Below are 12220 nucleotides of genomic sequence, written 5' to 3' on the forward strand. Positions count from 1 at the left end.
AGGAGCTTAAGTGTCCCCTATGACAACTGACCAATTTTCTGAAGACTGAAAACTAGCCTGCACCTAATAAATGGTCTTTAAAAAAACCAAAACAAACCCAGACTAATTTGCCTTAGTTAACTATGATCCTTCTCTAATCCCTAAGGACTGGATAAGAAACTGAGTACAGAGGACTTTTTGTGGTGCCTGCTCTAATGCCTCTCAAAAAAATGCTTTGCACTTCACCTTTTCCCTGATGTGGGGATGATTTGGTTTTGGTTTTTATTCATTTTCAAAATAGTGAACCTAAAACTCCACTTATCCCCCCAAAAACTTTGTTTCCTGGTAGCACTGTGCCATTGCAGGTAGAAGTGTTCCCATAGCCCACAGGATGTGAGTTCCTCCTGGTGGAAAGCTGCCCAGACCAGAAAGTGCAAACCATCCCAGGCTCTGGCATTTCAGCAGCCTGTGCTCAATCACTTGAGTGGCTGGTGCCTTCTGGCAGCACTGTACCTGTGTACCTCAGGGTGTGTTAGTACAGTGCTATCCATTTGAGGGTAAGAATTTCTTTATTGGACAGAAGAATTGATCTGACAGGACTATAAAAAAAGTGTAGAAAAGGCTAGTGCTGTGCAGGACCACACTCTGCTATTCAATCAGACTGACAATGCAGTCCCTGTAAACATCCCCCTCCATGTCCATCCCACCAAATATCAACAGCAGATGCACAACTGTGTCTTCAGCACACTCCTCCTGGAGTGGTGTAGCTTTGTCACCACCTGATGCTGTTGACTCTTTCCCAGCTGTACCTTCCCAGGTGATGGTTCCCCCATCTCCACTCTTCCCAGCCCTCCAGGGAATGACACACATGGCATGGTCCAGCCTCCCAGCAGGCAGAGGGGAATCAAACCGTAGGAGTGTCCATTGCTGCTTCTCTGCAGTGCAAAGATATACATTCACATCTTTAAATGTAGCTTTGCAGGCTTAAAAAGCATGCTGGAACAGAGACGACATTAACTAGACTAGTTTTCAACATTGCAGAGTGTTTAGTCTTGTGCTGGTGTAACTCCAGTGCAATGATACTGACTCCCAGGGGATGAAGCCCAGGAACTGGGGGGGGTAACGTGTTGACCATTACACAGCCGAGGGAAGTCTCCCTACCTGTGTGGTACTTGTATGTGGTATCTAGTGTCCCGCCTGGACCTATTCCACCAAAAATGTACACGTGGTCTTTAAACACAGCTGATGAGTGGGATGCCCGTCCTCCCGGGACATCACCAGTGGCTGGTATCTTAACCCACCTCATGTCATCTGTTGGAGAAAAAGAACACATCTGTGGTTATGCATTATAAAAAACCCACAAGTTTTGTTGTTTTAAACAAATAGGGTGGTGTTTTAAGCACTTAGGAACTGATCTTTTAGAAAAAAGGTCCCCCAAAAATCAAACCACATCACACAACAGCTATTGCTCTGCAGGACCTATATCCATACTTACTTATATCAATGCAGAATAGATCATTGTAAAAAATATCTCCAGCTAAACCTCCATGGATGAAGAGTTTGGACCCGACTGCAACCACAACATGTCCGTGCCGAGGAGAGGGGGGATCACCATGAGTGTCTGGCTGGGACCAGGTCAAGGTGGCTAAAAATGGGAGTATGCAAGCGTTAGGAAGAGCACGCTGGAAGCTCGACAAACTACCGACCCCAGAGCCCTGCTGAGGCTTCCTAAGGAAGTGCTTCCAGCAGGGTCAGAGAGGAGTTACTGCCACTCTGTAAAGCACAGGCAAGCCTTCTGATGGAGCTCTGTGCGCTGTTCTGGCCACTCAGGAGCTGGAAAGACTAATTCAAACTGGAAAGCAAACCCTTTCTGGAGCACACAGGGCCCTAAGAATGAACGGGACAAATCTGACAGTACACGAGCAGCACAGGACGATGCCACCGTGGAAAGGAATCAGTTGTTGGGCAAATGTGACAAACCACTCCCATCTCCCATGGCATCCCAGGGGCTGACACTGCCATTTTGGCCCAATTTCCCAGTGACTACATAAAGATAAGTGCACATCAACAGCAAGGAACATCCAGCCATCCATTTAAACCTGTAGCCAAAGCAGAAGCCCAACATTTCCACATGCTGGATTGAATCTGAAACGCAGACCTCCCATTCAACAGAGGACAGATTGCATCATTTGTACAATGGCCCTTTACATGTCCAGAAGTACCTGTGTCAAACACGTGAAGCCGCTGGTCTTTAACTGGTTCTGCTCCTTTATGTCCCCCTCCAAACACATACAGACAGTCTCCTATGGCTGCGGAGGATGTATGAAACGTTCTAGGCAGCGGCTGCACGCCACTCACTTCAGGACTCTCCCAGGTTCCAATTTCTAATTAAGACATTTGATTAACAAAGTAATCAACACGGGAACAGAAAACAGGCCCCACTCCCCCTCCCCAGTACCAGCCACCAGGAAGGAGCCCGACAGCGGCGTTGTGGCCCAGCCTGTACGCCCACGCCTCCCGCAGCTCTGTACCCCCGGGCCGGCTCCCAGCCCTGCTCCCGGGGCACGGCGGGGCGAGCACGGAGACCGAGCTTCGAGGGGAGCCCTGTGACTGAGCCGCCCTTTGGCAGGCCGGGGCCCGATCTGCCGGGTCCTCGGGCACTCACCCAGGTCCAGCACCTGGACGCAGCTCCGGTTCCCCGCCGGGTGGGCGCCGCCGAAGACCCAGAGGCGCGGGGGGGCGGCGGCAGGCAGGAAGGTGGCGTGCTCATAGCGCGGCCGCAGCCCGCTCCAGCCGGCCGCGGCCCAGCGGTGTGCGCCTACGGGCAGCGGAGAGCGCGGTCAGCAGCGGCCCGGCGGCCCCGCGCCGCGCCCCCCCGGCCCGGCCCGGCCCGACCCGACCCGACCCTCACCCAGGTCCACGAAGTGGGCGTCTGAGAAGGCGCCAGCGGGGTCGGCGCCGCCCAGGAGGAGGACGCGGCCGGTGCCGCCGCCCGGGAGGAAGAGGCAGCCGTGGCCCACGCGCCCGCGGGGCCGGTCACCGCGCGGTGACAGCCGGTACCTGCGGGAAGCGAGGGGCAGCGCTCAGCCGCGGCGGGCCGGGCCGGGCTGACGGTCCCTCCCGCCCCACTCACCACTTGGCCGGCTGCGGGCGGCACCCCGGCTCCAGCAGCGGCAGCGCCCGCGGGCCCATGGCGGACGGGGCCGCTCAGCGCTCAGCGGAGGACGGACCCGGGCGGAAGCGGCCGTCGCCTTCCGATCCGCACCCGCCGGAAGTGCCTCGGACTTCCGCTGGCGTCGGCGATCCGCGCCGCTCCCCGGAAGTGCCGGGCTCCGCTTCCGGCCCCAAGCCGCCTTCCCAAGATGGCGCCGCTGGACCTGGACAAGTACGTGGAGATCGCGCGGCTCTGCAAGTACCTGCCCGAGAACGACCTTAAGGTGCGGCTGCGGCGGGCGGGCCGGGGCGGGCTGGGGGAACCGGGGTGGCCCGGGCGGGCCCGGTGCCGGCGGTGACCCGCTCTTCTCCCGCAGCGCCTCTGTGACTATGTCTGCGACCTGCTGCTGGAGGAGTCCAACGTCCAGCCCGTCTCCACGCCCGTCACCGTCTGCGGAGACATCCACGGGCAGGTAACGGGCGGGCGGCCCCGCCGACAGGCAGCCCTGGACCGGCCCGGCCCTGCGCTGTGGTACCCGGGGCAGGGCTCGGTGCCGTGCAGCGCAGCCCCGGGGCCCGGTGCCCACCCTCAGGCGTCTGCTTCTCTCCGCAGTTCTACGACCTGTGCGAGCTGTTCAGGACCGGCGGTCAGGTCCCCGACACCAACTACATCTTCATGGTACGTGCGCGCTTGGCACGCCCCGTCTCTCGGGAGAGATTTAAGAATGAGCTTAAAGTTAAAATCCTGATACGCTCGTTGAGTTTCAGGCCTTCCCCATGAGCGTTGCGTTTGCTTTTGCCGTTACTTCGTACGGGTTTTATTTTGTTGAGGAAAGTACGAGTTGCACGGTGCAAAGCGACGCAGGAGGAGCACGATGCGAGTCGAGCAGGGCGGTGCGGCAGCACCCTGCCTGAGCAAGGGTGGCCTGAGGGCCCCTCGGGTCGCGTGGTGGGGCAGCTCTGGAGGAGTGCGGTGGCCAGTTCAAACCCGAAACTCTGAGTGACCAGAGAACGTGTTCTCATAGATCCAAGCAGATCCTGGCCTCCCTTCAGCCTTAGTTTTCTTTATGCACCATGAGAAATTTAGAATGGATGTATCACTTTGTGTTTCTCAATTTGACTGTTTCTCCATTTACGAATATTTTTTTGACTTGCAGGGTGACTTTGTAGATAGAGGTTATTATAGTCTTGAGACTTTCACTTACCTTCTTGCACTAAAAGCTAAGTGGCCTGATCGTATCACACTGTTACGAGGCAATCATGAAAGCAGGCAGATAACACAAGTGTATGGATTTTACGGTAAGTCTTTATCCAAATGATTTCTGAATGGGGGCTAACGCGTAATAAATGAGTACGGCATCTTTCCCCTGGCAAGCCTGTTTTGAACGCAGCACTGCCGGGGGCTTTCCTGGGACCAGATGGGGAGTGGGCTCAGCAGAACTTAAACGTTATCGCTTGTTAATCTGATCATTGTGTTTGTGGAGTAGAATGTGGTTTAGTCCAGACCCAGCTGTTCATTTCCTCCAGCGTCTGGGTTTTCTGTTTGTTTTTTGGTGCCACATTCACTTTTACATTTATACAGAATGTGCTTTGGCATCTTGCAACGAAAGGTTCTACACCAAGTCATCATGTTGCCGCAATTCCCCTTAAGTTTCAGTATAACTAAAAATTGGCGTCACACATAAAGTGTGCTGTGGAAGTCATTATTGTCAGCAGCGAGCATCTGGGGAAATGCCACTGGCAAGAAATAAGCAGCAGAACAACTGTTTGAAAAACCGAGGGAATTAAATTGCTTGGAAACCTTTTTTTGTTGTGTGAGGCTTTGATAAAACCTGAGGAAATCCTGGAAAATGGCCAATGCCTGCCACAAAGAGTATGGTCTGTAACACACTTTCATTTGGATTATGTGTCAGCAAGAGCAAATACAGATGTTCACAAGGAACGCCTGTCCGTCAGGTTTATTGCCACCTTCGTGTAGCTTTAACAAAGCCTGTAACTCCTGTTTGTGGCAGGAGTGTCTTCCACTGGCCCTGGTCGGTTTGCGCTTTCTGCCTCAGTGCTGCTGCATAAAGTTGGCTAGTGGAAGCGCTCGGCCGGTGTCGCCAAGGGTCGGCTCCCAGCCCTGGGAGGCAGCGGACGCGTCGCCGGCCCGTTTCTCTGCACCGCCCGCGTGTTGCTCAGTAAGGGCAGAGCAGCGGGTGCCTCCGTCCCTCCCTGCAGGTGGGCCTGGCCAGCAGCAGGACAGAGGACAGAACGCTTCCCTCTGCCCCCTCGCGCTGCTCCCCACAGGGCTTTTGTTGTACGCCTGACTTGACTTTGGAGTTCTGCTCTGAGTGTTTGCCTCTGATCTTACTGTCTGAATTCCTTCTGATCCACTAAGAAGAAAAAAAATTCTCTTATTTAACAGATGAGTGCCAAACCAAATATGGAAATGCTAATGCTTGGAGATACTGTACCAAAGTCTTTGACATGCTCACAATAGCAGCTGTAAGTGTAAACACCACATTACAAAAGTACAAGTAGATTGTCTAAACGTGACTGCTAGAATTAGTGACCTTCAGGGGTCACGCTGGTAGCGTTCTGGGCTGGAGTAAAATACTCAGTATTTCGCACGTGTCCTTTTCTCTCTAGTTAATAGATGAGCAGATTCTCTGTGTGCATGGTGGCCTCTCTCCAGACATCAAGACTCTCGATCAAATTCGAACCATTGAACGTAATCAAGAAATTCCTCACAAAGGCGCCTTCTGCGACCTTGTTTGGTCTGACCCTGAGGATGTGGATACGTGGGCGATCAGCCCGCGAGGAGCAGGCTGGCTCTTTGGTGCAAAGGTGACGAATGAGGTAATGATGCTCTTGTATGCAGCATAAATTGCAGGTTTGAGAGAAATTGTTCAGCTACAGGTTTGATGTTAACCCTAGCGATGAATAGATCAAGGGTGCTGTGAGGTGATGAACTTGTAAGACCACAGCGAGTAAGTCGTGGTGGTGGAGAAGGTTTGCTCAAACCAACTTGAAAAAATGACCCATTTGAACTTAAAAGCAGAAATACAGGTGCCAAGTGTGGTGATACTGATCTTGCTTTTAAAAAGTACAATGCAGTGGTACTAACTACTATCACTAGGGTTTGTGTGGAATACTTCTCTGAGGATTTAGGAAAAAAAAAATAGTGTACCATTTTCCTTAACAATTCTTGACTTAATTTTTTTGTTACTTTGGGAAGCAGTGAGCAGACTTGTCAGGGCAACACGCTGACCTTCCCAGGCTCCAGAACTAGCTGTGTTACGAGTGCCACGCTCGTGCCGAGCTTTGTCTGTGGCCTTTCCGTGGCGTGCTCAGGAAGGGTTGAGCCCTCAGCGCGCATTTGGGCATCGCAGCTGCCACCTCTCTTTCATTGGTGTTTCCCACCACTCGGGTCTCAAAACCCTAACAGTTGGGGTTTTTTTCAGTGCACCGGGAGGAAAAGCTTCCCGTGAAACCCTGCGGGGTGTGTGTGTCCGTGCTGCGGCAGGGAGAGGGCTGTTGTGCGGGCAGAAAACTGACCTTCCTTTTTCCTTTACAGTTTGTTCACATCAACAACTTGAAGCTCATATGCAGAGCACACCAGCTAGTTCATGAAGGCTATAAATTCATGTTTGATGAGAAATTGGTAACGGTATGGTCTGCTCCAAATTACTGCTACCGCTGTGGAAATATTGCGTCAATCATGGTCTTTAAAGATGTAAATACAAGAGAACCAAAGTTATTCCGTGCAGTTCCAGATTCAGAACGTGTAATTCCTCCTCGAACAACCACACCGTATTTCCTCTGAGCCCCCTCCCCGCCTGCTGCCTCCCTCTTCCCCTGTACTGTCCCTTTACAATATACTTTTTATTGAGCACTTTGCTGCTGAAATGCTGCCTCTTGCCTTTTTTATTTTTAAATTATCTAAATTTATTGTGTATTATCGTGTCTGTAGCAAGTTCCCTTTGTTTCCCCCCCTACCCTAGATTAATTTCAGAGTATTTGTAATACATCCTTGAAATTTATACTACTGCATGTAGTCCTTACCTATTTCTGGGTTTAGACGAAACGTTTTCCTTTTAACAATCGTGATACCCGGGACGCAGCTGGGTCCCAGGGTGTTGATCAGCTTTTTGTTTGGTAAGTTTTAAGAAATTTCAGCAGCAAAGTTAGGACGTTGGTGTGCGCGGTGGGACTGTGAATGCCTCGTGTTGTGTGCGCGTCGCGGCGTAGAACCCAGCCGTCCTCGTCAGAGCTTGTTTTACGTGGATCAAATAAAGTGGTCGGAAGGGCTGTTCCCCCCCCCCCCCTTTTTGTTTTGTTTTCTTAGGATTCCAGTTAAAAATATGAAAACCTGCTACAGCGACTGAATTTGTACATTAAAATAATTGTTCTGATTTTTTTTCAGAGATCTTGTATTTTTAATAAAGCCCCGTGCCCCCCCCCCCAGGGTTGCTAACGCGAACAAAGGCCCCGCCCGCTTCGCCGCACCCGCCCCCCGCTCCCCTCCCACCGCCCTCCCACCCCGGGCAGGGCAGGGCGGGGCCGGCGGCCAATTCCGGTTCCGGCGGGGGCGGTTCCGGCGGGGGCGGTTCCGGTTCCGGTTGGGGCGGGCTGGGGCGCGGGGCGGCGGCATGGCGCGGAGCACGCTCTCCTCCCGCTTCCGCCGCCTCGACATCGACCAGTACGACGAGAACCGGTTCGTGGAGGAGCCCGAGGAGGCGGCGACGGCCGAGCCCGACGCCGGCCCCGAGGTGGAGGCGCTGCTGAGGCAATATCCTTTGGGCCGGGCCGGGGGGAGCGGGCGGGCCCTGCGGCCCTCGCCCCGGGGAGGTGCGCGGAGGTGCTGCCGTGTCCGCCCTCGCCGTGGCCGAGCCTTGGCAGCGGACCGGCGGGGGCAGCGGCCCGCCAAGCGCCCCGGTCCTCCGGGCTGGGGCCCCGAAAGTTGCCGCGTTGGTACAAACGCGAAACGCGTCACCTCTTGCGATGCCCGGCGTCGTTGCGCAGGGTTGCTGGTGGTGCCGGGGCGCTGACGGGCGGTTTGAGTCCTTGACTGGCGCCGCACAGGGGACGCGCTCCGAGCTTTCCACACCGCGCTGAGGAGCTCTCCTGCCAACGCCAAGAGCCAGGCCGGGAAGGTAACGGGTGGGCCGCGGGCTCGGCACCGGGTCGCTGGGGAGCTCTGAAGTGACGCGTCGTCACCCCGGAGATCCCCTTCGCACCCCGGTGCTGTTAACGAGCGGCACAGCATCACGCCGTGTTTTCTGCGTAGGCCGTCCCTTCGTGTTCACCCCTTCCTTCTCCTGAAACCCGAAGTGAAAAATGTTCACCTATGTGTGCAGCCTTTAGCCTCGCCACCTGTCCTCTGAGCGTGCTTTGTCGGACACAAGTCTTGGGGTCGTTTCCAGCTTTGCTGGTTCTCACGTTATTCCCCTTCCCTTGTCTTTGCAGGAGCAGGCCCAGGGAACCATGCTTAAAGTCCTCACGTCTTTTAAAAGCAGTGAAATCGAACAAGCAGTGAATTCCTTAGACAGAAATGGCATTGACTTGTTAATGAAGTACATTTATAAAGGATTTGAAAAGCCAACAGAAAATAGCAGTGCAATATTACTTCAGTGGCATGAAAAGGTACGTGTTTCTCTGGCACTCCTGGCTCAGCCACGCTCTGCAGGGTCCTTGTCGGTGCTTTTGAGCAGATGACGGTCAAGGGCTCATCCCCTGGGAGCGCGGTGACCGGTATTTCCTTTTATCTTTGGTCTCTCTGAGCTTGGGCTCGTTGAGCCTTTGCCCGTGTGTCAGAGCTTACCCTCAGCCAGGGGAGAGGCAAGATGTGTGGAGGGCAGCATCTGCCCTAGGAAGTGCTGCGCCACCTTCTGCACCTAGTGAGTGCAGTGGCCCCACCAAGGAGAAGGAGCTGGGAGTGGGTGAGCAGTGTGGCTGGCCGCATTCCTCTGCAGTCAAATACTCAGCTGAGGGTGCTCAGGCTGGCTCGGGTCTGGCAGTTTTCATTAGCCAAGTGCTGTTAGCAGCAGCACACATGTCACAGCTGAGTGACAGGATTTAGCAAACCTGTTAGTTTGCACAGGAGAGGCGCTTGAGATATCCAGAAAGATTCCCCTGGGATGTGCATTTCTGTGGAAGGACCGTTGTGAGACAGGGAGGGTAGGACGTGTCCATCGGCTGACTGCTGAACATCCCCTCTGTCAGGATGAGGCATGTGAAGCAAAATGAAGCAGCCGCACAAAGCGAAGCAGCTGCGGTGCTGCCGCCCCCGGCAGGAATCCCAGTGAAAGGACTTCGTCTTCCCCTGCTGCATGGGTTTCAGCTGCAGCGCTGCCTACCAGCGCTCCTCCTAGGAAAAACGACCCCTGGGAACGCTGCCGCTCCCTGTACCACCAGCACTGTAGCAGACACCCTGCTGCTAACGCCAGTGTCACTCTCACAAAGTATGGGTGTTTTCCCGTGATAGCCAAAGACAGAACTTGTCTGTTCTGCCATTAGCAGCTGTCACCGGCTTTGTGGAACCTTGACAGGGGAGGAGGAGGGAGTTTCCCAGGACAGCAAGGAACATCTTTTTTTCCTGTTGTTGTTTCCATTGGAGACTGTTTTCAGGTAACCATGGGTGGGTGCTCCCAGTGTGTAATGTTGCACACCACCGGCCAGACTGGAAGGATGACAGTGCTCAGAGCGTGTAGGCACACGTAAAGCATCTCGTCCCCTTTGTTTCAAAAGGAACAAGGCAGGTCTGAAGCAGGCCAGGCAGGGTTTAAAACCTCGCTTGTGTTCTGCTTTTTGGCACTACGGGTAAGGTGTATGGCTTACTCGGAGAGGAGTCAGCTGCTCGGTTGTCGTACCAGTCTGTGCTCTGGAAAAGGGCTGTCGTCCCCGTAAATCTGGTCTGGCAACTCGGGAACGTTTATATGCGTGTAGTGCGTGCAGGTTCTGCTCCGAGTGGACGCTTTGTGTTCCTCTGTTTGCTAAGGACAGTGAAGCGCCTCGTACTGCTGATCATTGTTCTCATTTCAGACATTGCAATACCCGCTGGGGTCTATCTGAATTATGTCTGCAAAGTAAACATGCCTCATTTTAAGCAGTCAGCTTTAATATTTATTTTTTCATAATCAATCCATCTTCTTCTAGACTTTAGAAAGATACGTTATTTACATTGAGGGATGCAAATGAAACTGAAACGAGCCCTTCCTCCTTTCCCACTCAGGGTTAGGGGAGGTGAGACATTCTGCATCATTGATGACATGCGACATTGGTATCCTTCTCTAGATCCCAAAGGTGGTTAGATTTTGGCAAATGTAATTTTCCCTTCAGATTTAGCAGTATATGAGTTACTAAATTATCATATGCAGTTTTGTCTACCCTTCAGGCCCTTTGTTCTGATGTTTTGGGGTACATTTATAGAATATTACTATATATGTACTGCAGTAATTTAGGGCACAGATCACTCTCATCTATATTTACAGAGGGGAAGTGAGGCACAAACTGCCCATGATTGGAAGAAGCAAGGTCTGAGCTCAGGTCTGAGCTCCCCCGTCAGCCTTTTGCCTAAATCACCCGGAGCACACACTGCAGAGTTGTGTGTGAGCATAGAATTTGTCACCACAGGAAGGCAGAGGGCACCCGCCGAGACACACAGAGGTGGAACCACCCCAGAGCTGTGTTTCCTGTTCTGGGGTGGCAGCCACGCGTTTGGGGCTGCGCGAGTGAAGCCGCCCATGCAAGCGTTCTGCGTGCCGGGGCAGCCATACCAACAGACCCACTGCTGCCTGGCCTCATGGCCTGTGGGGCACGGAGGCCTGACACTGCACCATACAGCTTAGTACCTAAACGAAACAACTCACGATGTCTCTAATGTCTGCACGTGCCAAAGAAAACAAACATATTTTCCCCAATTAGCTGTTTTAAAGATTTGAGAGTAAAAAAGGGGTAGAATGAGGTGGAACAGCCCAAGCTGCTGCTGTTTGAGATGTAAGTTTGGAGAAGAGCCATATACTCTTCTGTTGTTAAACACATAATTGTTTGTTCTTTTCAGATGCCTTTTGCGTGCAGCGCAGTGACTCCGTGTAACCCCTCTCTCCTTTTCCCATCCCCACAGGCGTTAGCAGTAGGTGGACTAGGCTCCATAGTAAGAGTTCTTACAGCCAGAAAGACTGTTTAAAAGACTATTAACTTGAACCAAGACGACGATCAGTTTTGGACTCAGAAGAAGGAATTAGCTGAAATGACACTGGTCCATCTTTATTAGAGATTGCAATCTACTGACATCCTGTGGAAACTTCTCGGAATGCTTTTAACCTTAATGGTGGGGGAAGAGTAAAGGTATTCCTGCATATTCCGACTATCAAATACAGGAGCCAAGACTTTCTCCTGATACCTCCTCTGCAAGGCAGAGAGATGGCACCCCCTGCCTCCTGTTACTGACAGACAACAGCTATCGCCGATGCTGCTTTATTCAAGTGTGGTGATAAAAGATCCTGTGTGTGCTGCTTATTTAAGAGGTAGCTATGTCTAAGAGATGCAAGATCCCAACAGCTTACGGGCAGGAGAAGCGTTTATTAGAATGGCAGTGTTGTACATAGGGTCAAAGGACTAACTGGACTGTGGGGTTGGTTTCATTGTAAAGTGCCTGCTGCATCAATAAAGTTCTTGGATCACATGAGTTAAGCAACTTATTTTTCACTAAATTGTAAGTCTGACACTTACTCAAAAGCAGGCCAGCAATGTACCAATTCTAAGCTAAGTGTCCACTTTTGCATGAATGCTCTTGGCTCCAACTATTTACAGAATTTGTCCTCAAATCCAGCTCTGCTGGCAGCAGGGAGCAAGACCAAGCTCAGCTCTTCCCCTCAAGGCTTCGAAGATGCAGTGAATGTAATACACACTCACCCACGGTTTGATTTTTATATTCTTGTCCATCCTAGAACATCAAGCAGCCCTGCTCCATTCAGTCTGTTTTTATCAGCTGTCAGAAGTCCAGCAGCAGCCATCCCTGGTGAGAGATGACGTCAGAGGCAGAAGCACTCTGCCTCAGCCCTGGTGTAGCTCCCTGTGAGAAACGGGGACCATAACTACACAG

General features: G+C 52.7%; 3 protein-coding genes across 4 annotated transcripts; 2 read left to right on the plus strand and 1 right to left on the minus strand.

The window, feature by feature from the left end:
* Window positions 1-529: 529 nt before the first annotated feature.
* Window positions 530-3267, minus strand: RABEPK (Rab9 effector protein with kelch motifs). The gene is made up of 7 exons (XM_054848477.1): window positions 3113-3267; window positions 2891-3039; window positions 2645-2797; window positions 2202-2363; window positions 1475-1624; window positions 1141-1290; window positions 530-914 (listed from the first exon to the last, which is right to left on the minus strand). The coding sequence occupies exons 1-7, from the start codon at window positions 3169-3171 to the stop codon at window positions 628-630; spliced, it is 1110 nt and encodes a 369-aa protein (XP_054704452.1). The 5' UTR covers window positions 3172-3267; the 3' UTR covers window positions 530-627.
* PPP6C (protein phosphatase 6 catalytic subunit) lies at window positions 3253-7541 on the plus strand. Its single transcript, XM_054848478.1, has 7 exons — window positions 3253-3416; window positions 3510-3605; window positions 3746-3811; window positions 4290-4431; window positions 5540-5619; window positions 5764-5973; window positions 6692-7541. Exons 1-7 carry the CDS (start codon window positions 3342-3344, stop codon window positions 6938-6940), a joined length of 918 nt encoding a protein of 305 aa, XP_054704453.1. The 5' UTR covers window positions 3253-3341; the 3' UTR covers window positions 6941-7541.
* Window positions 7542-7717: 176 nt separating this feature from the next.
* ARPC5L (actin related protein 2/3 complex subunit 5 like) lies at window positions 7718-12202 on the plus strand. 2 transcript variants are annotated; one of them, XM_054848479.1, is made up of 4 exons: window positions 7718-7906; window positions 8198-8270; window positions 8584-8760; window positions 12066-12202. In XM_054848479.1, the coding sequence occupies exons 1-4, from the start codon at window positions 7767-7769 to the stop codon at window positions 12138-12140; spliced, it is 465 nt and encodes a 154-aa protein (XP_054704454.1). In that variant the 5' UTR covers window positions 7718-7766; the 3' UTR covers window positions 12141-12202. The 2 variants fall into 2 exon arrangements, with proteins under 2 accessions (XP_054704454.1, XP_054704455.1); XM_054848480.1 differs by lacking the exon at window positions 12066-12202 and adding an exon at window positions 11240-11800.
* Window positions 12203-12220: the final 18 nt, after the last annotated feature.

Source organism: Grus americana, chromosome 20, assembly GCF_028858705.1.
Source record: "Grus americana isolate bGruAme1 chromosome 20, bGruAme1.mat, whole genome shotgun sequence".
NCBI classification, from domain to species: Eukaryota; Metazoa; Chordata; class Aves; order Gruiformes; family Gruidae; genus Grus; species Grus americana.

Excerpts from the sequence above, each read along its gene's own strand:
- RABEPK (XM_054848477.1), bottom strand. The coding sequence starts at position 3,171 with ATGGGCCCGCGGGCGCTGCCGCTGCTGGAGCCGGGGTGCCGCCCGCAG. Across the intron at positions 2,798-2,890 it reads CGCCCACTTCGTGGACCTGG|GCGCACACCGCTGGGCCGCG; the intron begins GTGAGGGTCGGG and ends CGCTGCCCGTAG. Across the intron at positions 2,364-2,644 it reads CGTCCAGGTGCTGGACCTGG|AAATTGGAACCTGGGAGAGT; the intron begins GTGAGTGCCCGA and ends TGTCTTAATTAG.
- PPP6C (XM_054848478.1), top strand. The coding sequence starts at position 3,342 with ATGGCGCCGCTGGACCTGGACAAGTACGTGGAGATCGCGCGGCTCTGC. Across the intron at positions 3,606-3,745 it reads GCGGAGACATCCACGGGCAG|TTCTACGACCTGTGCGAGCT; the intron begins GTAACGGGCGGG and ends TTCTCTCCGCAG. Across the intron at positions 4,432-5,539 it reads ACAAGTGTATGGATTTTACG|ATGAGTGCCAAACCAAATAT; the intron begins GTAAGTCTTTAT and ends CTTATTTAACAG.
- ARPC5L (XM_054848479.1), top strand. The coding sequence starts at position 7,767 with ATGGCGCGGAGCACGCTCTCCTCCCGCTTCCGCCGCCTCGACATCGAC. Across the intron at positions 7,907-8,197 it reads GTGGAGGCGCTGCTGAGGCA|AGGGGACGCGCTCCGAGCTT; the intron begins ATATCCTTTGGG and ends CTGGCGCCGCAC. Across the intron at positions 8,761-12,065 it reads TACTTCAGTGGCATGAAAAG|AACATCAAGCAGCCCTGCTC; the intron begins GTACGTGTTTCT and ends TGTCCATCCTAG.